Source organism: Scardinius erythrophthalmus, assembly GCF_964197995.2.
Source record: "Scardinius erythrophthalmus genome assembly, chromosome: 3".
Taxonomy (NCBI): domain Eukaryota; kingdom Metazoa; phylum Chordata; class Actinopteri; order Cypriniformes; family Leuciscidae; genus Scardinius; species Scardinius erythrophthalmus.
Window position 1 is genome coordinate 18192287 of NC_138223.1, and position 22796 is coordinate 18215082.

At 38.2% G+C, this 22796-nt stretch overlaps 1 protein-coding gene across 6 annotated transcripts in view; it reads left to right on the forward strand.

The window, feature by feature from the left end:
• Positions 1–22796, forward strand: part of slit2 (slit homolog 2) — a 71825-nt gene that overhangs the window by 18256 nt on the left and 30773 nt on the right. For all 6 annotated transcript variants that reach the window (XM_081361890.1, XM_081361894.1, XM_081361891.1 and 3 more), the window contains exons 5-7: positions 20805–20876; positions 21303–21374; positions 22227–22298. In XM_081361890.1, coding sequence (XP_081218016.1) covers positions 20805–20876; positions 21303–21374; positions 22227–22298 — 216 coding nt within the window. The remainder of the gene's footprint in view (positions 1–20804; positions 20877–21302; positions 21375–22226; positions 22299–22796) is intronic.

The following is a 22796-nucleotide window of genomic DNA, read 5'->3' on the forward strand; positions in this document are numbered from 1 at the left end:
TTGATTTTGCCCTATCAAGTGGAGTCGAAAACGTTGAGTTCTGAGCATATAAAGTCATATTTACAAGTGAGAAACTCAAAATTCTAGATGCGCAAGTTGACTAGTTATGATATTGGAAGGGCCATGTCGATTCGAAACATGGTGGAAACACTGATCTAAAATAAAGATAATGTTTCTATATGAATGAGCAAAAAGTGGAGTTCTTTTGTTTTATTTAGGCTATCCATGTTATGTTTCCGACTTGAATGCGTGACGTGTAATAACGAAACAACCGACTCTGGTTTGCCACATACACTTTCTGTCAGAGAATGATGAGAAATGTAGTTTAAGCCTTTTCATACCCCGGCTAAATGAATAGTATTGTCTTGCAAGCTTTACATCTGACCTTGATCTACAGCAAAATGTATACAAATTAAATCTTATAACCAACTTTCACAATGACAACTGAATTTCAGTTGGCTTCTGCTGCATTTCTTTGATTGATTTAGAAATATCATATTATCCATGTTATCCATTTTGTAAATACTACAACATGAGTTGAAGGTATGATACAATGAGGTGAATGAAAAAGGGGGGTCAGAAAGGGCTCATAGGACTCTTTCATTAGAGAGTGTGTCATGTTTATGGGTCAGAATTGCCCAGTTTGAATAGATCATGTCTAAGTGGCATTGTGTGAAACACATAGAATGGTGCCGAGCTTTTTGTCCTTCTACAGCACCCATAATCACCACCCATTCTGATACACAAAGATCTGAGTTCTCACAGAGTTTTATTCGCAGAGGAATGTCTGCCACCCTGTGTGTGTGTGTGTGTGTGTGTGTGTGTGTGTGTGTGTGTGTGTGTGTGTGTGTGTGTGTGTATGTATGTATGTATGTATATATATATAAATATATATATGTATATGTATGTGTATATATATATATGTATGTATGTATGTATATGTGTGTGTGTGTGTGTGTGTGTGTGTGTGTGTGTGTGTGTGTGTGTGTGTGTGTGTGTGTGTGTGTGTGTGTGTGTGTGTGTGTGTGTGTGTGTGTGTGTGTGTGTCTTGGATGCTGCACAAATCAGGATCTGTTTGAAAGGGTTGAGTCTTTGAATGAAAGCTTAGTGTTGTTCTCTGGCTTACACAGTTGATCCTGTTCAGTGTATGCCCTCTAATCGGCTTTTGCTAATGTGAATTCTCTAACAATCACCCTCACTCTCTTTCTCCTTTCTCCCTCTGTGTCTTAACCCTTCTCTTTCAACCACTAACAACCATCACATCTTTTATTTTACTTGGTTAATCGCTCCGTTGTTTTAGCCAATTAACTGCTGACATGAGGGCAGCAGGGTGTGGAAGTTGTCTCTCTCTCTCTCTCTGCGTCTGTATACTGTTTTACTAGGTAGTCTCTAGTCACAAACACAAGACCTCCATATGTTCCTTTAAAGGGATTTTCCTTTATACTTGGGAGGTTATGTTAGTGTGTGTTAAGTTGTAAATTCCTGCGTTTAGCCAGTGTGTGTAAAGTGTCCAGAGGTTAAGTGAGCAAAGGTGAGATGTCCTTAGGGTCACTGGTGAAAGTTGTATGGTGGCTTAACACTGAGCACCTGGGCTTAGCCCTGACTGATAAGGACCACACCTTGTGTGTATGTGCATGTGTGTCTCATTAAACTGTTATTAAAGGATACTAATAAATGAATAGTACTTTTGACAAATGTTTAAAGTCATGTACATTCATATTGTGTAGACGTAAATGAGAAAAAGCTGTTTTATTCTACATGGAGCGTATGGGCCGCCATTTTGAAATCACACCACCAGCTGTCAACTGGGTCTGGCAATTCAACTTGTTGTTAAAAAGTTAATTTCTCCCAAAATATTAATAGTAATACGCAACCACACCACTGAGTGTTTCCAGGCTAATGGCCTATTCACACCAAGTGTGAAACGGAAATCCCAAATTAATTGCTGATGAGTGCTATTCACACAAATATTTGTAGGTTTAAATGATTACCAATTTCATTCCTGTACAACAGCTAGCACTCACCAAATGTACTCCAGTACAACATGCAGTATGACGTGCAATTTTTAACTCAGGGCTGTGAACATTTAAACACAATTTTTAACCAAATACTGTATGTTTAACGTTTTCAATTTATTTAGCTAATCTGCAAGCTAGCTTTTTGCTTTGTCTGATTTTGACTGTTTTGATCCTGATTATTAAGAGTTTTTAATTAATTTCTGAAATGAAACTTGTGTGAGATAAGTCATTTGCTATTTTTTTGCTAACGTCTTTGTTAAATATGTAAGATTAAGTCATAAAGTGATGGGGAAAGCTGTTTAATTAGGGGAATTTTATATATATATATAATAGAAAAAAAAAAAAGTGAAACATAAGCAAAAACTTACTTAGAGCACATAACAAGCTGTTGCAGACAAATCACAAAGCTTTAACATTTGTAAGCTCATTTGGTTTCTCAGTGGAGCTTATCATCTCATCACATTCTCATAAAAATGCTTCACGAAAAAGGCTTACTTTTTACGTTTCTTGGAACACTCGAGCGGCTCACTCTTGAATTTTTTCTTATAGCTTTTAAATCAAAGGCAAAATGAGTCGTTTACTAAGTCATGTCTAACGGGCCCCTGCTCAGGGCCCTGCACAAGTACAGTGAGGCATTATATCATCATAAACCAGCATCATAATGGCCACCTAAAGAGAGAGCGAGGAGGAGGAGAGAGATTGTTTTGAAAGAGGGGATATTACCAAATATTTCCTGAAGACCACCCATAGCCTGAAAATCTGATCCTCTTCTTAGTCTCTGGGGCTCTAAACCTGCCCATTTATGATCAGGCACGGTGGGAGGCAGACATGTACAGTGACACTTGATTATGAGTCTGTCAGCTCTGTTGCTGGCTTCCTGGGTGTGTGTGTGTGTGTGTGTGTGTGTGTGTGTGTGTGTGTGTGTGTGTCTATAACAGTAGCTTAAGGGATGATGTAAGCGGGCTTCCTAATTGCAGGGTGATACAAGGGTGTGTCAGATCTCGTTGCCTCAGGGAGCGCTTGATTTGTGTGTGTGTGTCCTCAGGTAACAGAATGATATAAAGACTCTTTGGTATGTCTTTCTGGAGGTGTTTGCTTGGATACCAGATAAATGTTGGCTTTTTTTTCTCACTTCAACATCCTTTCACTCCTTAAATAACTGCTACAGAGCTGCCGCTACACCTGATGAAAATGAGACGCCTGAATTTAACAAGTCAAAAGAGAACCAGGGAGATTTATATTGACCTTTTTTCCTTTGGGCTCTGAGGATACGGGGTTATAATTAGTTTTTGGAAAATTTGACTTTTTTTTTTACTCAAGCTGCCGGCTGAATTAAAGGCTTGCCTTGAGGGAAAAGTGATATATCTGGCAATTACTCACTTTCAGTCTTATAAATTTGTATTATTCATTCGACAGTGTGTGGTCTTCCTTGGTTCTCACAGATAGGTTAGTGTTAAAAAAGGCCTATTCTGTTGGCACATTAAATTAATTAAAAACAGAAATGAACAACAAATGAGTAGTTTATTTTTTTTAAATATATATCTTTATTTTATTGATCTCTTATTGAAATATAGAATATATGAAACTTGTAAAGATTGTATGTTCTTGCTATAATTTCCCCCTGAAGTTGTCCCCAAAATGGTTATGTCTGGTAAATATTTCTTTAGAGACATTCATTTGGAATTAAATAAATAAATAAATTTAATTAGCTTTATATAAAAACATCAGTCTATGATATGTTATCATTTAGAGTTCTCTGTGTGTGTGTGTGTGTGTGTGTGTGTGTGTGTGTGTGTGTGTGTGTGTGTGTGAGAGAGATTGCAGGAATGTGCATTTAAAAAGGGGGTAGGAGGAGAGAAGAGGAGAATGACACCACTCTACCTGTTGAAACAAAGCACAAATGTAATAAGGCTCTCCTGACTTGTGTGTGTGTGTGTGTGTGTGTGTGTGTGTGTGTGTGTGTGTGTGTGTGTGTGTGTGTGTGTGTGTGTGTGTGTGTGTGTGTGTGGAGGGGGTTAACAAAAAAGTTCAAAAGTTCACTTATAAAAGGGTTTCTGCATGTTTTTATGATTCATTGCATTGTTATGCCGCTGCAGTGTTTGCACACAAACACACAAACACACACACACACACACACACACACACACACACACACACACACATGCACGCACGCACGCACGCACGCACGCACGCACGCACACACACACACACACACACACACAAGCACAAACATTCCCACATAATAAACACAATTTCAAATGACCCAAACAGCTTCAAATGACTGTGAAGAGTAAATGATATTTCATTGGTATAATATTATACAAAAATTATGTCTGATGTTCATTTTATGTTATCTTTTTTCCATCTCTTCATGGAGGTTGAGGGGGTGAGGGGCAGGGAAAGGGGCGATGAGTTTGACGGGGCGGCAGCGGTAAACGAGTGTGACTGCAGTGAGAGTGACGTGCTAAGCAGAGGGGTGGAGACGCTTGTCTTTTCAGAATGAAGGGAATCACCATGGCAGCAATTAAAAGCCTGAGGCTCCCCGCGCTGGGTCACTGTGCACAGGGAGATGAAAGTGTGTTTGTGCATGCATGTATGTGTGTGTCAGAGAGTAAGTGAACTCCCCAAAAGCCGTTACTCAGCAGGGGGGAGAGAGAAATGAACTAATGAACTTTTAGAGGAGCAAATCTTTGAGAGAAGGACAGGTGTCAGCTGTAAAGAGGTGATGAACTGATTAAACTGAACTGTAATAGTTATGATTGAGAATACCTGCTTTTATTTACTGGTTTGTGCATCAGTTGTTACCATATGGAGTGAGATGATTAAAGATGACATGGACAACATTCATAACTGATTATTTACTTTTTTACGTTAATATTGTCAAGCATACTGTCGGAAAAGGGGAGAAAACCCCCCACCAAAAACCACAATAAAAGTTTCATAAAACTATGTCTCAAGAACTGTAATAAGAAATTATTTTAAGTAAGAAATAATTTTTTTTATTATAAATTATTATTTTCTATATTTCTCTCTCTCTCTCTCTCTCTCTCTCTCTCTCTCTCTCTCTCTCTCTCTCTCTCTCTCTCTCTGTGTATACGTATATGTATACATATATGTATGTATATATGTATATATTATTAATGGGCCATTAGTCTTTTGAGTTGTAACTGTTCATACACACTCACACACCCTCTTGTACACAAGGCACAGTCACCCACAGCTGTACCTGTATTGTTTTTTTCAGTGAGGTGGAAATTGCTACGATGGTCTTGACATGGTTGTTGAACATGCATTTATGGAATGTGTCTTTATGCAAGTCTACAATGCTATATCAGGCATAGAAATCAGTAGTTTAGATAAGCCTGTGTGTGTGTGTGTGTGTGTGTGTGTGTGTGTGTGTGTGTGTGTGTGTGTGTGTGTGTGTGTGTGTGTGTGTGTGTGTGTGTGTGTGTGTGTGTGTGTGTGTGTGTGTGTGTGTGTGTGTGTGTGTGTGTGTGTGTGAGAGAGAGAGAGAGAGAGAGAGAGCGAGAGAGAGAGAGAGAGAGAGAGAGAGAGAGCGAGAGAGAGAGAGAGAGAGAGAGAGCGAGAGAGAGAGAGAGAGAGAGAGAGAGAGAGAGAGAGAGAGAGAGAGAGAGAGAGAGAGAGAGTTAAAGGGATAGTTGACCCAAAAAATTTATATTAATTTGCTTACCCTCATGTTGGTCTAAACCTTTATGACATTTGAAGGTGACATTTTGAAGAATGTACTGAACTGGTTTTCAAACATCAAATAAAAAGATATGAAAGTACCATAAAAGTATAAATTATCCATAGTGCATGGAATATGAATTGTCCCATGTATTAAAAATCTTCTGAAGCCATGTGATATCTTTGTGTGAAGAACAAATCAAAATTCAGCCACTGAAATGCATCCATTTTGAAGTTTCAAAACTCCACTTATAATCGGAAAAGTGCAACCAGTACATTGTTAAAAAATACTCCTTTCGTTGTCCACAGAAGAAAGAAAGAAAGTCATATGGGTTTGGAACAACAGGATGGTGATAAAATGAAAATGCTGAGGGCAAACTGTTAGTTTAAAAGTATATTTAACTCAGAATTTTAAATCTAGCTCAGTAACTTTCTTATGAAGCGCACATTGACAGTTTATACCACCTGTTCTGACCCAAACAAGCTTGCTACTTAAATATATGTGTGTATAGTGTGTGTCTGAGTGTGTATGTCATGACTTCAGCACCTCAATCGCTCACCTCTTTGTCTGTCAGTGTGTGTAGTGCTGAACTGACAGATGTGGACTAATTGGCCCTGATCATTTCAATGGATATGGATTTGGTGCTCTCTCTCTCTCTCTCTCTCTCTCTCTCTCTCTCTCTCTCTCTCTCTCTCTCTCTCTCTCTCTCTCTCTCTCTCTTTCTCCTCTGCTATCCTTCCCTCTACTGTATGTTTTCCTTTGGGATAGAAATGTTTTCACTTGGGAATGTGGGTCTAGCAGGTGTTAATTTTATTTTTCCCTTTGTCTCACTCACTCTGAGTCTCTCTCCCAGGAATTCCTCCCATGTTAGGTCACTGTAATCTCACTTCTCCAGTTCACTATTATGATGAAGACATGCAACATAATACCACCATTCGGAAGTGTGTTTGTAAGAAAGAAAAGAAGGAAAAGCAAGAGAAAGAGAAAAAGAGATTTGCCGGAGAGACAAAATGTACTTTTAAACCTAAGTTCTTGAAAGGAATTTTTTTAGATAATCCCCCTCTCCCACCACTAAGCCCACTCTCCAGAAAACGTACTTCATTTCCATTGATGATTTCTCTCACGTACGTTACGCTCTGTTTGCCAGCTCCTTCCTAAGAGCCTCAAAACGTCGGCCATTGCAGTGCCCTTTACAAAACCAACTTCCTCCTCATCACCTCTTTCTCTATGAGGTCTCTTCCTCTTCTGATGCGTTTCTCATTCTGACTAGTAATCGTTTGGGTTGTGAATGAGTTTGGCCTAGTTATAAGACCCCAGCAGCATGCGGTTCGGACAACTGAACTTTTCTAATCAACACTTTCCATGCACACAGAGCGAGTATGTGAAAATACGGTGTAGGGTACAAATGCGAAGAAAGAAAGAACAATTCGTCAAAAAACTTAAAGCAAATGGAAATTTCTTTGTTTGAGAGAAGTTTTCAAGCATGTTTTGTAAAGTCGATTTGACATCTGCATCAGTTTAATATGTTTAAAGTTAAAATGAGCTGTGAGTTGAACTTGATCTTGTGGAGACTGGATTTGAACTTGTGTCAGTGCAAAACAGTATTTCTCATCGAGATTAGGTTTACTGGATGTGTGTGTCTGTGTAAATCCCCCGGCCTCTAAAAATAATGCAGGAACTGTCGGGAATGTGACACACAGATATAACGACTGCAAGAGCTTAACATGGATCAACACCACACAGACAAACACACACACTTACACACCCTATAAAAACACTCTCTCTCAATAAACCTAAACCTGTCGACAACTGCTGTGGTAGTTAGACACACTCACAAAAGTCTAAAGACAAGCCCAAATGCACACACAGTGTGCACTGATACTTTTATGTACAATTGAACTCTGCAAACAACATAAAATTGTCCACTGATATGTGCATCTACAGTGTGGTGTTTGCATGTGTTTGTGTTAGTGTGTGTGTGTTGTTTCACTCTGGGTGGTAATGTCTATCTGCTCATGTGGGCCAGTTAATTTTAGACGTCTCTTTCTGCTCAGAAGTCTCTCTTGTGTCGCGTCGGTGTCTGTGTAGGAATTTGTCACTGTAAGTGTCAGATGGATGCATGAGGCGTCAGTGATTTCAAAACTAAATGCTTATCAGATCACACCTAATGTGCTAAACAATAAAGAGGCAATTCTCATTCAGTAGATCAGTTGTTTTTAAGGGGTTAAGAACAAATATGAAACTGTCATCATTTACTTAAATCATATTAAATGTTGTTCCAAACCCATAAGACGTTTGTCTTTGGAACACAGATGAAGATATATTTATAAAAATCTGAGAGATTTGTGTCCCTCAGTTGATAGTCAATTCCACCAAAAAAATAAAAAATCATAAAGACATTGTAAAAGAAATTCACAAGAACCAAAGAGGTTTGTTCCTGCGCATTGAGAACGGTCGAGCATCTGTTTACCATATTTAATGTGCTCTACGGATGTGTGTTGATCCATGTTTATTGCTCGATTCATATGGAATTTTTTTACAATGGCATTATTAACTTTGAAGCGTTGGTGGAAAGGACTTTCAACGGCGGTACAGAAATCTGTCAGGATTCGTTAAAAATAGCATCGTTTGTGTTTCAAAGATGAACAGAATTCTTTTGAATGTCATGAGGGCAAGTAATATACAAAAGCAAACATTCCTGTAAGATGAAACATTGTTACGTATTAAGACTTTTTTGAGCTGCAGAGGCCCAACAATGTACAAAACAATTGGTCTTGAAGTGTTATGCGTTTGTTTTCGAAATGTCAGATGTCATACATTTTTATGCTTGATGGCCAATTAAACACTGTGGGTGGCATCACATTTATTTTCATCGCTACATATAGTCTTTTTTTAATGTACTGTAGTCCTTTACATTGCATAGTTTGTTGATAGTCTTTGAGGATGAGGGCATGTTTACACAACCTTTACTTATTGGAATTAGTCTAATTTGGCTGCTTCTATCAAGTGACATGAATTTGTGGCCCTGGAATTGTGCCAGTTTGGTGTGTGTGTGTGTGTGTGTGTGTGTGTGTGTGTGTGTGTGTGTGTGTGTGTGTGTGTGTGTGTGTGTGTGTGTGTGTGTGTGTGTGTGTGTGTTTGTGTGTGTGTGTGCTACTAAATCATATGTTTTGGTGACAAATTTGTACCCAGAAGTGAGATGAATCTAACAAAACCTCCTTTTGGGGACACCCTCATTTGTTTAAAAAAAAAATAGTATGGTTTTCTTGACGTGTGGTTTTAGTATTTATATCAAGCAGTATATAAAACACAATGGAAAGTCCCCATTTCGATAGCTAAGTAAACGTGTCAGTTGGCAGACATGCAGGGGGAGTTATTGATGAGTCATTTCTATTTTACTGAATGTTGTGTCTAAAAGCATGCATGGATTTGATCTTTCTTTGATTTTGTGTAATAAAACTCTCCACTATGGTGTCTAGCTGCTCTGGAGATATAGGTGTGGTTAGGCAAATATTTGTGTTTGACAGACAGTGGTGACTGACTATTTATTGAAGTTTATGTCTGATGGACAGAACTGGAAAAAGAGCAGCACGCCAACTATGAATAATCTTTTGGAGCAAGTGTACAGACAGTGGTATGTATTTGTGTAAAGTGCATTATTGGCTTTCTGTGATTGCAGATGGTATGCTTCACCGGTCAATATGTTTTTAGACACACTAAAACTAGCACGCTTTCACAGACACAGCCTTTATCAATGTGACCCGAGCACACAAACGCACACACTCACACCAAGTCTTTCTCTCTCGCTCTATAAATGCATGACTTAGGGCCATGTTTAAAGAGGGAGATGGAGAGAGTGGAGAAAAGTAAAAGAGCAGCTGAAGTGAGCACCAATTTGCCTTCCAGCTTTTGAAGGGTTTTTAAGATGCTCAGCTTTCAGTCCATATAAGACATAGAGGAATGACCTCTTAAACCACTACCAAACACAAAAACTTTGAATGTCTGCTCAACCCCAATGGTATTAACAGAATGCCATCCTTGCTTGGGCATTTGGATGTATGAAGTGGACAACTCAATATAAGAAGGTGTAGAATTTAAGGAAAATGTATCCAATAAAACTTTTGCCGTTTTAAATTCACTCAAAAAAGGGAGTGTAACTTAGTTTTAAAAATTAGTTGGAAATTATGACAATGAAGAGTGGTCGATACAGAGGTACGCTTTTTCCTTTGAATGCGGATTCGAATAAAACAAAAATGCAGCTATCATGTGTATCTGGAGCATTTATATGCATTCAATTTTGCAATATCACTGGAATGAAGAGTAGACCTTCTGATAAAAGTTGCACAGGACAGAACATTGCTGCTCTATAACAAAATCTGCCACTTATAAACCACAACAAACGTATAACATTAAGTGAAATAGAAGTAGCAACATATATTTTTTCTTCATTATTGAGACATACATCTGTAGTGACCGAGTGTAAATAACTATAGAAAAAGAAAAAAAATGTGGGCCAGGGACTTTTCTATCCATCGGTTATTGATTGGATATTTGGATGTGGACATTGCACTCAGATATTAACACACGCTTGCAGTCAATTGCAGAGAAACAGGGTTTAATCTGCCTGAGGTGACAAAGTCCGGCATATGTAACCAACAGAGAAGTCTGCCGTTTTCATCAGAAGATTGAGTGTTGATTTTAATTTAGATTTTAATTACACATTAGGAGGTCAAAAATATTTTTTTAAAAATGGAACATGCATGGATGAATCATTCACAACACGCATTTACTAAATTGATCAGGCAAATCATTTTCATTTCATGTCGACATTAAATCTTCAAATTCCAGTGCTGACATTGCCATTTGTATCTCACTAACAAAATGAAAAATCTTTATTTTTGCCCATTTTCAAGAAAAGATGATTGAATATGTTCACCACAATGCACAATTCAGCTGCAGGTGAAAAATAGAAGACAAAGTAAGAAACAAATTGTACCAAAAAATGTAATTCAAGAAAGATAATGATACAAATATATGATAGTTATTAGACAATGCTAGAAGAAAAATACAGTAAATATATAAAAATAATTTTTAATAAAAATAAGAATAAAAAACAATAGGTATGTGAATTACCTTGGAAACTAAAAAAAAAAAAACAGACTTACACAGGCAATAATTAATTACACAAGTTAGTACTTCATATTATTTCCCCTGATTTTCTGTTGGGTGGGTAATGCGCTCACTTGCCCACCCTTATTCTAGAAACTATGAAACTATGGACAGATGGACAAATATTGCTATATTCTCTCTCTCACTCTCTCTTACCCTCTGAGTGTGTGATCTATTAAGATAGTCAGACAGGGGTTGACAGATACACAAAGGCTTCTGCAGTTCTATTGTGATGGCAGCCTCACCATACAGTACGATCATTGTGTATGGCCTGCGGGTGGACTGTGTGTGTGTCTGTGAGTCTGTGTGTGTGTGTGTGTGTGTGTGTGTGTGTGTGTGTGTGATCATGGGACTTACACACTGCTCTGTGATGAATTACTCAGAGTGAGCAGATTATGCTGGTATGACATTGATATATTGAGACATCCAGTGAGATTTTATTGCATTCAAAATATGTGTGTGCGCGTGTATGCGAGCGGGTGGATGTATAAGGATTTTTGAGGGTGTAGAGCCACTTGTTATCACACGGGTGAATAATGACATCAAACTGCTCTCTCTCTTTCTCTCACACACACACACACACACACACACACACACACACACACACACACACACACACACACACACACACACACACACACACACACACACACACACACACACACACACACACACACACACTGTATTGAAAAAACAGATGTTTTATAACTTCCAATGCCCATGCATATATGAAACACATATTTTTGTTGTAATGTTTGTTGGAGAAAAAAAAACTGTTTGCATTTATGTGTGTGTTTGCTTATATAGATGCATGATAGGCCACATGCAAGCATGTGTGAATGTTTGTGTGTTTTGGTTGGAGTGTATATTGAATTCCTGTCTTTGTGCTTTCTTGCTGTCATGGATACATGTTTTCGGGGTGTACGGTGGTCCATAGGAATCAAATGAGGCGTGAATAATATATCTCTTAATGACTTCATTCACATCAATAGCATTGACTCTAATGAACCTCCTGCCATGACTGGTGTGTGTATGTGTGTTATGTGTGTGTGTGTTCATTCATGTGGCACTGCTGAAAGTAAACACACTTACGTGTGAGTTTTAATAGTTTTAAATTGAACTGTTGTGAAGTCAGGGGATTTTCCATTTATGCGAGTTAGTGTGTTTGTGTGAATGTGTATTTATGCGTATTTGTTTTCACTGGCACATTTACATTCCTCTTTTGAAATTGTATGCATTATGGAGTGGAACATCATTCAAAGACAATCTAACAGACATACTTGTGTAGTTCATGGTAATTTGATCCCACAGTCTACAGGTTTCTCTGTTGGAGTTTGTTATTATGATTTAAAATGTCTGCATCTTTAGTGTTTGTCTGTACATGCTCAGATTGTTTAACAGTGCCAGCATTTGCCTTTTTTTAGGCATATGTACCATGGTATTGGTATTCTTTGGCATAAATATAATGCCACCTAAATATGGTAATCATTAAGGACCATGATGTAGAGCAAATTGGCATGTTAGTTCATTATTTATTACATTGTAATACATTTACAAAAATTCATTTGAGTTCAGTTTATTGTGTTTTTGACCTTGATGTGTGAATATCATTTTCAGTTGTGTTTTCAGATAACACTGCCAGCATTTACTGTTTTTTTAGGGATATGTACCGTTGAAATACCGTTTTTTAAAGTATGGTATTCTTTGGCATAAATACTATGGTGCATGAATAATTAAATTAGCATGTTATTACATTAATGTTACATTGTAGTTATATTGTAATATGTTTCTTAAAAGTGAATTTGAGTCAAAAGATAATTTGATGATTACTGCAAGAGTTTTTGACTTTGACGCGGTTTGTATCGCTACATTATATTTGTATGTTTGCTTTGGCCCTCATGCTTGCATACGTAACCTTCTGCGTGTGTGTACAAGCATCTGAAATTGCAATAAGAAAATCCCATGACAAGAATTTCAACCACAGAGCAGGCAGGAAAAATGAGCATCAATGAGAGAAAGCGTTTTTCAAAAATATAAAACACTGCGAACTGTACCAAAGTCATTGAATACATTCAAATGAGGCAGTAAATCAGTGTCTTTACGATCCCCCGAAGTGTCTATATGCGGTTTAGACAGGAGGAATACTGCGCGGGACGGCAGAACCCTTCTGTGATGCTTTATGGCTTGGTCAGGCGTTAACAGAACCTTCCATTAGCCTTCAAACAAAATCTCCCTTCAACCATGATTATTTGTTCCTGAAGAACTCGTATGAGAGTGGAATTATGGGAAAGGTCACACAGAGAGAGGGAGATGATAATGTTGACTGTGTTTTGTATGTAATGTAATCAGATATGTAAAGCTGACATCTTAACAGCTGCTCTGGGCTGAGTTTTATTGATTGGTTCATGGTGGTTTAGGCCGAGGGAAACTTCTGGTAAGGCTGACTCGCAACCTGCTATTACAAATGTGAGGCGCACACACACCCGTGCAAACACACACACAAACTGCGGTGATCGTTAAGCAGTAAATTATAGAAGGAAATCCTCGACGGCTGTATGTAATTCCCACTGGCAGATTGAGTGTGACTGGAAAACCACACCATCTCCCTCCTCTCTTTCTGTTCTCTATGAGATTTTCAATCTGTGTTTTGTAATTGTAGATTACCGAGAAGCTGAAGTTGGTCTCATATACTTACTCAACGTGTGCGTTTGAGAAACTGAATCTTAAAGCTCCAAAATCAACAGCTCTGACAGACACATCCTTAAAGTGACCCACTGAAGAAATGGGCTTAACTCTGTGTACGTGTGTGTGTTTGAATGAGTGTGGAAAGGACAGATGGACTCAAGCAGCTGTGTGTGTAGCCATTGGTCATGACTGAAGTTTGCTGGTGTGTGAAAGACAACATTGAGGCCTCGTCTGTATTTGAACAGGAATATTTCAGTTTGACTCACCCACACACACATATACTGTCTGCTGGAATCGACGGCAAATAGCTACGAGACTCAAAACATCTTGAAAAGATTTAGAGAGAGAGAGAGAGGGGAAGAAAGGGGAAATAGAGTTACTATCTCCTGTCTTTCATCTTCAAGTGTTTCTTTGTCTCAATTGTTTCGATCTGTGTGTCTTAAAGAGAGAGAAAGAGCAACTGATAGACCGACAGAGAACGAGTCAGAGAGAATGGCACACAGGGAGACAGACGGAGAGAAAACAAGTGGTTGTGGGAAAGTTGGTGGTTGTCTGTGTGCACCCACACTGGCACAATCAAATCCTGCTCTCTCACATAAACACACACACACTAAAGTCTGACTGACTTTTTGACCCTGAACTCAATGTAGTGCTGGACGCACAATATTTTCATGATTATTCAACAACTTTAATACTGTAATGATTTTAAAGTGGTTTTTATTTGCCTTTATAGAGTGTTAGTAGATTAGTTTCTTGACGTCTTAGCATTTAAGGTTTATGAGAGCATAAACCTTAAATGCTAATAATAATGAATTATATAAAAAGTAATTAAAAACAATCAGTGATTAAATATCATTCTTCTGTTTATGCATTTAATAAAGCAGCACGAAACCACGCCTTGATTATTTCGATGTTTATTTTACTTTTTGGATTAAGCTTTTTGAATGTTCTTGTCTTTAATAGCTGTTCAAGCCAGCCAATATTCATATTTAATTTTTGCACATTATAACTCACAAAAAAAACTCTAAATGAATAAAGCAGAGTTTCCATTCCATTAGTTAAAGAGTCTAAAATTGTCACTTTCGGTAAAGGAAATTAAAGTTGTTGCCACTGGGAAAGAGCCTGTGGTTCTTTTAATAAATGTAATATATTACATGCGGTTTAGTGCATGCAGACAGAACGCTGTGACAGTGAATTTGTCACGTATCCAGTCACCACACCAGCTCTGTCACCTCTACGGCACTACACTTTCCAGCATCCCTCATGTTTCCCACCAGCATCAGCCATCACCCCCTATAAAGAGACACTTGTCCTGGTCTCATCTATACGAACACCTTAAGACCGATTACCTGTACCTTACCTGTTCTGTGGAAACCTTACCTGTCTTCTGTCGTCTGCCATCCGTCACCCGCCCTTCGTCTGCGTCTGCAACTGCGACCGTCAACTGCAAATAGAGACATTCGTTCACAGCAAGCTAAGTCATCCTTCATCTGTTCTTCATCCATCATCATACCACCAGTCTGCATTCCTGTTCAGATCCGTGTATCTGTCCAATAAACTCTGTGTTTGAACTCTTACCTGTCTGCATTCTTCTGTTCTGTGACAGTATTTAGCAATCAGCTGCAGATGCTTTCTGTTTGGGTTGAAGTGTGTGAGAAAGTTCCGGTTAGGTAGAGTGGCCAATCATTTTGATGATGACTTTGGCATTTCAGAATGACCAGAGCAACAAGTGAATTGAAAGTGACTTCTTTGATGCTCCTCTAGAAATGTATTTGATATATGTATTTTAGTCTTCATAGAAGATTGCTCAAGCAAGCATCTTTTTAATCTACTATCCAGCATTTTATATGCAATAACTCATAGATATCTTACTGATATTTCACAGTCCTAACATTTCTTGAAACTGATTCCATGACTTGTCCTTTTACCATTATATTAATCTGGGTTTGGCAGTTCCAAACCTTAAGTGTAATCTGTATTTCTTTTACTAGAACTTGACTAGTGCCCACCTCACCATTATTTCAGTCTGTGTGTGTGTGTGTGTGAGAGAGAGAGAGAGAGAGAGAGAGAGAGAGAGAAAAGGATGGCAGTCTGTGCCCTCAGAGCCAGGCTTACAAGACGAGTGCTGAATGCCTCCAGTTCATAAACACCTCACTAATGAGCCTCTCAGGGGAAAGCAAATGATCAGCGCTCATTTCTTCACAGATCCCTCTAACATCTGCTAATGTGTGTGTGCGCATGACATTTTCATGGATGACAGGTGGTCTCCCCAACACCACTGGAAGTAAAGAGAGAGAGAAAGTGTGAAGCACACATTCAAGCTCAGAGTACTAATCCGTTTTCAGTGTTTTTATCAATGCACCTCGAGTGTTAGTGGAACTAAATACCTTGTAGCAAGAGGAGCAACTCACAAGTGACAAATTATATTAAAGTCACAATGAAACGGAAGTAGCAACAACAGATCTTTTCTCACATATTGTGATGTGCGAGTGTAATGGGTTTTCAAAAAAGAAAAATGTGTAGGTCTGGGACTTCTTTCTATCCATCAGTTGTAGATTGGATTTTGAGATGTGGACGTTGCGCTCCAAAATGAATGTGGGCTTGCAGTCGATTTTGGAGCGGCTGGGTTTAAGCTGACTAAATGATTGGAAAATTCCAGCATACGTCACTAGAGAGAAGGTCTGGAAAGTCCAGTTTTGACCTTTTGATGAAACATTATGAGATAAAATAAAAAAAATACATAAAATCGAAACATACATGGATATTTACAACAAGATCTGTAACATGCATTTACAAAATAGATAGGGGGCATTTTCATGTCATTTTAACCTCAAATTTGTCATAATACTTACTCAAAATTAAATGTAAATTTTTATAGCGAACATTTAAAAAGAGAAAATGCTCAATATCTATTTACATGGATGTTGGTACATTTGAACTTATTCAAGGGAAATGCCAAACAGGAAGCCAATAATAAAAAGCCAATAATTTCAAAATGGTCAAAAATCAGCCAATGAATCTGTCATTGTGTATATAACTAAAGTGAACCTGATAAGGAATGTAAAAAAACAAAAACATAAACAAGAATGTGAAAGAAAGAAAAATAAAAGACTTGAAAAATGGTGTACAAATGCAGAATTCATCAACTTGGGCTTGTACCGGCCAGACGTGCATTGGCAATCGATTGAGAGACTCATATCAGGGACAGTTTCACCCTGGCTCAAACTAAAAATCTCTACACTTACCGCCTGACTGAAATAAATGTTTTTGATGCTGTCCTAGCAAATCCGAACACTTCCAGCTCTGATGTTTGTGTGCTTATCGTGCCATTTGGGGAGATAGCAATGTTTCTTGTTCGTCGTACTGGCGCTAATTTAACGTTTGCTATCAAAGGCTCAAGGATGTGATCTGTTTCTCTCTCTCTCTTTCCACTCATTCCTCCCTATCAGTTCAGTCTTCCCTCTCTTTCCTTCCTTCTCTTCCTCTCTGTATTTTCCAAGCACTGTGTAGCAAGGTAGATATATTTTTGTTGAATTTTAGGTTTATTCCACCACAAACTATATAAACAAAATTCATCATTTTTTTCAAAGTGTTGTTTTGCTCATCCACAGTGCATAGAAAAGAAAATGCAAAATGTGTCCATGTAAAGCAGCAACAAAAGACCAAGCAGAGTGCTTTTGCCAAGCAATCGGTTACTTAAAGTCTCGGGGCCCAGGACAAAATGTTAATCGGTGGGCCCCCACTTCCAATGAGAAGGCTATAGCATAGTGCACTTTAGTGGGCCCCCTCGTCACGGGGCTCGGGGCAACATTCTCGGTAGCCCATCCCCCAGCTACGGCCCTGGTTGGCATTAGACAGAACTTTTGCATAGTTGTCCTACTATTTCCTGAGTCTACTTACTGGCCTTTCAAGTCAGTTAAGACTACAGGATGAAAGTCACATCGCATTATTAAAATTCATCAGCCAAACATATATGTTTTATAATTTATACATTTTTAATTATTTTTGTTTTAATAATATTATTGTTTTATTAAATATTCATATATTTCTGAGTCATTGACATCTATAATATCTTTACAAGGTTAATGGACATAAGTAAACCTAAACAAAAACACTTAGTGCACTGTAGTAGATGTTTGTGTCTGTGTATGGTTGCCCATGCTGGTAAGATTGCACTGCCCCCTTGTGGATGAAGATGTAATTCATCACTGCGGATACATCCAGACAAATGTGTGCGTTTGAGTGAATATTTTTGATATTATAAATACCTGTCTGTCTCCCTGGCATTTTTCATTTAAATCCTGCTGCTCTGTGATTGGTGCTGTCATGTGCCAGTCATGGAAATGACAGGCATCTAGATGAATAGAGCCCTCAACAGACAGATTGGCCTGACCTCGACACACACACACACACACACACACACACACACACACACACACACACACACACACACACACACACACACACACACACACACACACACACACACACACACACAGACGTTGATCTATTACGGTCAGTGTCTAGTTTTTGGAGACTGAGTGTCTGTGTCCCATTATGATTGACGGCTGAGGAATTTGACTGACAGGTCTGGCTAGCTGAACTAGCTATTCACAGTCTGTAAGGGTCCCATGCTGTGTGTGTGTGTGTATGTGTGTGCGGGTGTACGTCTATAAATGAGAGGATTGTCTTTGAGGGTCTGCTTTGCGTGAGGGAAGACACTTCATTAAAGTCACCCCCTACTGAAACGCACACACAGGAACCCGCAAGCATGCATGGGTGCAAAGGTCAACCTTTGAGAACCCCTTGAATGTTGAATCATGTGACCGGGGCTTAAAATCTGATCATGTGACTGCATAAAAACATCAAGTGTTTCGGTTGCAGCTATTATGATAATTGATATTCATTGAAATGAATGGTCATAATTAGTGCAGGTGGGCTCTCCATAACTCATTATTTTCATTCTCAGTGTATGAAAACAGAGAGAGATAGAGACATAAATCATTGATTAGATTAGTTTAACTTCTCTCGGTGTTTTATTGTGTTATATGAGGTATTTTTGTCCCTCAGCAGGTGAAAAGAAAGAGTGAAAGTGACAGAAAATGAAGGACAGAGAGCAGGAATAAAGCAAGGATTAAGCTTCTGTTAGTTTTTGTTCAATTATTGAAAAGAGGAAGAGAGCGAGTGAAGCACTTCCTCTGAAGGTGTTCAGAGGTCATCATTCAACCCTCTTACTCTCTCTTTTATTCTCTGTTTCTTTCTTAGCTCTCGATCCCCTCCTGGGTGTTCCACTCTATGCTGCCACTGAAGTTGTGTGTGTGTGTGTGTGTGTGTGTGTGTGTGTGTGTGTGTGTGTGTGTGTGTGTGTGTGTGTGTGTGTGTGTGTGTGTGTGAGTCCTCACTAGTTGTCAAGCCCACCTCCCACCATGTCTTTGTGTGTGTGTGTGTGTGTGTGTGTGTGTGTGTGTGTGTGTGTGTGTGTGTGTGTGTGGCGCTTTATTTCGATGTTAGTCGCCCTGTTAAACTGGGAACAGATTTTTTAATTGTTTTGTTTCAATGGTTTGATTGCCTGTGCCTGAATTCATCTCGCTCTCATCTGGGTGACAGCTGGAATGTTTATACTGTAATCCAGACGTACGTTTGATCTCATAAATGCGCACGCAGACCGGTGTCGGTGTCCTGTACAGACGCAGATGAACCTGATTAAAGACAATTCCCATTCAGTTCACGCTCAGGTCATGTCAGGATGACATTTTTAAAGAGCACTGAAGACTTAACCATGGCTGTTTAAATGTCTGCTCTCTGATGCCTAAAGAACCAGGGACTTCAGTTAGAAATGTTTGCTCAGTCTCATCATAACTGTTTGCATGAGAGTCTGCTGTGTGTGTGTATTTTTGTTGCATTTCTTCTTGCAGAGGTTACATTTTTAACTATGTTCTCATTCTGTTCTTGTTTTCCTTCCTGCTTTCTTTTTCTTTTGTTGTTTATTTTCTCCCGCTGACAGTGCCTGCATATGTCAATGAATCTTTTGTGTGTTGTTTGAACACGAGGCTATTAGTTATGTGTAGGTTTCACACTGGAGGATTTTGCTAAAGTGATCAATAATATTATTCCTTCATTTTTTTCTACTCTCTTCTCTTTGTCCTCTTTTTCATATTGACCATATTTATCTAAAGCTGTTGTTTGAGACAAATTGTAGTAACCATAAAGTGTTTATTTCGCTGTATAATGAAATCATTAAGTCTTCGCCTCTTCTGTCAGTCTTAGATTTTGTCATTATTTACTCACCGTCACATCATTCTAAACCTGTATGATTTTCTTTCCTCTGTTGAACATAAAAGAGGATATCATTTAAGTTTTCCATGCAGTTATGGGGATTGGAGCCACACACAAAACAAAAAACAATATGAAAGTATCCTAAAAGTGACCCAGACAACTATATTCCACGTCTTCAGAAACCATACAATACCAATAATAATTATTCAGTGGAACTCTTGACATCTGTCTCAGCTCTCGGTGATGTATTCGTAGCGTTGTCTTATTCATAAGCAAAACATTATTTTAATCTTTTCAATGAATCTCTACCAGAGGGCCAGGGCGCTCTATAGGGGGCCTGACATTTCCAGGGGGCCGCAATAATTCTTACAAATATTTACATTTAGTTATTAACATGATCTTTATTAAAATCCTAAAAACACAAAAAATATCAATGTACAACATTCAACTGACATCAACATTTTAGTTATTTATTTATAATTTATTTGTATTACAACAGATGTACCATGATGTGCATATTAGCTTAGATATGAAGGCCTTTGAATATTGTCTTGGACAGACGGGTCTCAGTGTCAAAAAGGTTAAGGTATATCGATTGTTGATAATCTAGATTATCAACTTTAATTTCATATGGCTTCAGAAGCCTTGGAGTATAGCACACAAATCATATAGACCATTTTTATGATACTTTAATGGTGTCATTTGATGATTGAAAGCTCCAGTTCCCATTTACTGTATTGTTATGTCATACGTTTCTCCTTTTGTGTTCTAAGGAAGAAAGAAAACCATACAATTATGAGTCAATTATGACAGAATTTTGACAGTTGATGTCTCACAGTCTGCCTTTGCTTTTGTCGTACACCAGAAAGGGAAACACAATCTGTGTAAATATGCTTTAGATCATTTGAATACATATCTGTCTTCATAACTGCTAACGATTGTTAATGTTCTCTTTCTCTATTTTACAGTGACCTTAGTGAAAATCAAATCCAGGGGATTCCTAGAAAAGCATTCAGAGGAGCTACTGAGATCAAAAACCTGTGAGTTTTCTGTATCTATGTGTGAAATAGAGAGAGAGAGAGAGTGAGAGAGAGAGAAAGCGCTTTGAATTAATGATTGTGTGCTTTAATGAGATGCCCAGGCAGACTGACCATCACACACACACACACACACACAGATGGGAGGAGTGGGCAGTGCAGGTAGACAATAGTGGAGGAGAACACAGCAGACAGAGTGAGGAGGCTGCAAAGTCAAGAACAGTAATTGGGGGAGAAAGAAAGAAAGACTGTGACAACAAAATGAGTGAGAGAAAAGAAAGACAGATTGAGGAACAGGAGAGTGAAAGATTAATATTGTTTATTAGTAAGGAACAGTGTTTCTGAGAGTGTATTGCCATATTACCATAATCATTTAACACCAAACAGAAGAACTTCAAACATTTTCTCTCTGTCTTTTTCCTCTCTCAGGCAGCTGGACTACAATCAAATTTCCTGCATTGAAGATGGAGCGTTTAGAGCTCTTCGGGACCTAGAAGTACTGTAAGTGCACTGCATGTGTGTGTGTGTGAGAACTTGTGTGATTGTGTTCTGTTGAATTAAAGCCACAGCAGAGATCTTTTCAGATATCCAGGTCTCTTTAGACTTGAGTCAAAGCTGGGCAAAACCAGTTTTGGGACTGTTCCAGAAACTGTGTTTGATTTTAAGATTGGAATTGAGATTAGAAAAGTGTATATTCATGTTAAATTGGTATGGATTTCTATGTATGTAGACTGCATGCTGTGTGTCTTGGCTGTCAGATCATGCCTGTATGGTGTTGAATAATTGTATAAAACGCATATCTGCTTTTTAAAGTGGCATTAGTGGAATCCTGTTAGAGAAAATGGAATCAAGACGGATAAATGGGATTGTGTCAGATTATTTTACTAGGATTATTTTGATGCTTTGTGACAAATGGACAGATGAGGTTTTAGGAGCAGAAAGATGTGAATCTATGCTTATTACCATACGCTTGCATGGAGGCACACTGATACATTGCAAAGAAAAATCAAATCAGCATTATAAATTTGTGTATGGATTATTGTAATAGGACAAAAATTAAAAGGATAGTCAACCCAAAATTCTGTTATCACTGAATCACTCTTATTCAAAGCATTTCTTTCTTGTGTGGGACACAAAAGGAGTTATTTAGCAAAATGTCTAAGATGCTCTTTTTTATACAGTGAAAGTAGATGGGGACCAGGGACAGCTGTGGTCACCATTCACTTTCATTGTTTAGAGCTGCTTGGAAATTTTGCTTCCACACAAGCTAAAAAGTCATTTGGGTTTGTATATGTTTGTTATCTAAATAGGTCTATAATATTATTATTATCTTTCTCTGTCTTTGTTTTACAGCACACTGAATAACAACAATATCTCTCGCTTGTCTGTGGCCAGTTTTAACCACATGCCCAAGCTCAGAACGTTGTGAGTATCTCTCTCTCTCTCTCTCTCTCTCTCTCTCTCTCTCTCTCACACACACACACACACACACACACACTCACTCACACACACACACTTAAACTGCTTTAAACCAGTTCTTCAGACTGTCGTCGGTTATCCAGCACTTATCATGCTGGCCCTTAATAAGTGTGATTATGGGGTAATAAGGTGTAATAACTGTATTAATATGTATGTTTCATTAGCATACATTATGTAGATTGTAGTCCTTTGTGTGTGATCATGATTTAATCCCATTTATGTGATGAGATAAAATTGCTATATCAGTATTCTGGTCTTTGTTAGCTAAACGTCAGCAATAGATGATGGAAAGAAAGCCAGTGAATGACAAGATGGGAAAACTTAAACTTAAATAAAAAAAAAAAACGAAGTACTAAAATTACTGAAATAAAACTGAAATAAAAATAAATTAAAGCTAAATAGAAATACAAAAACTAGTAAAATGACTAATTACTAATAATAATT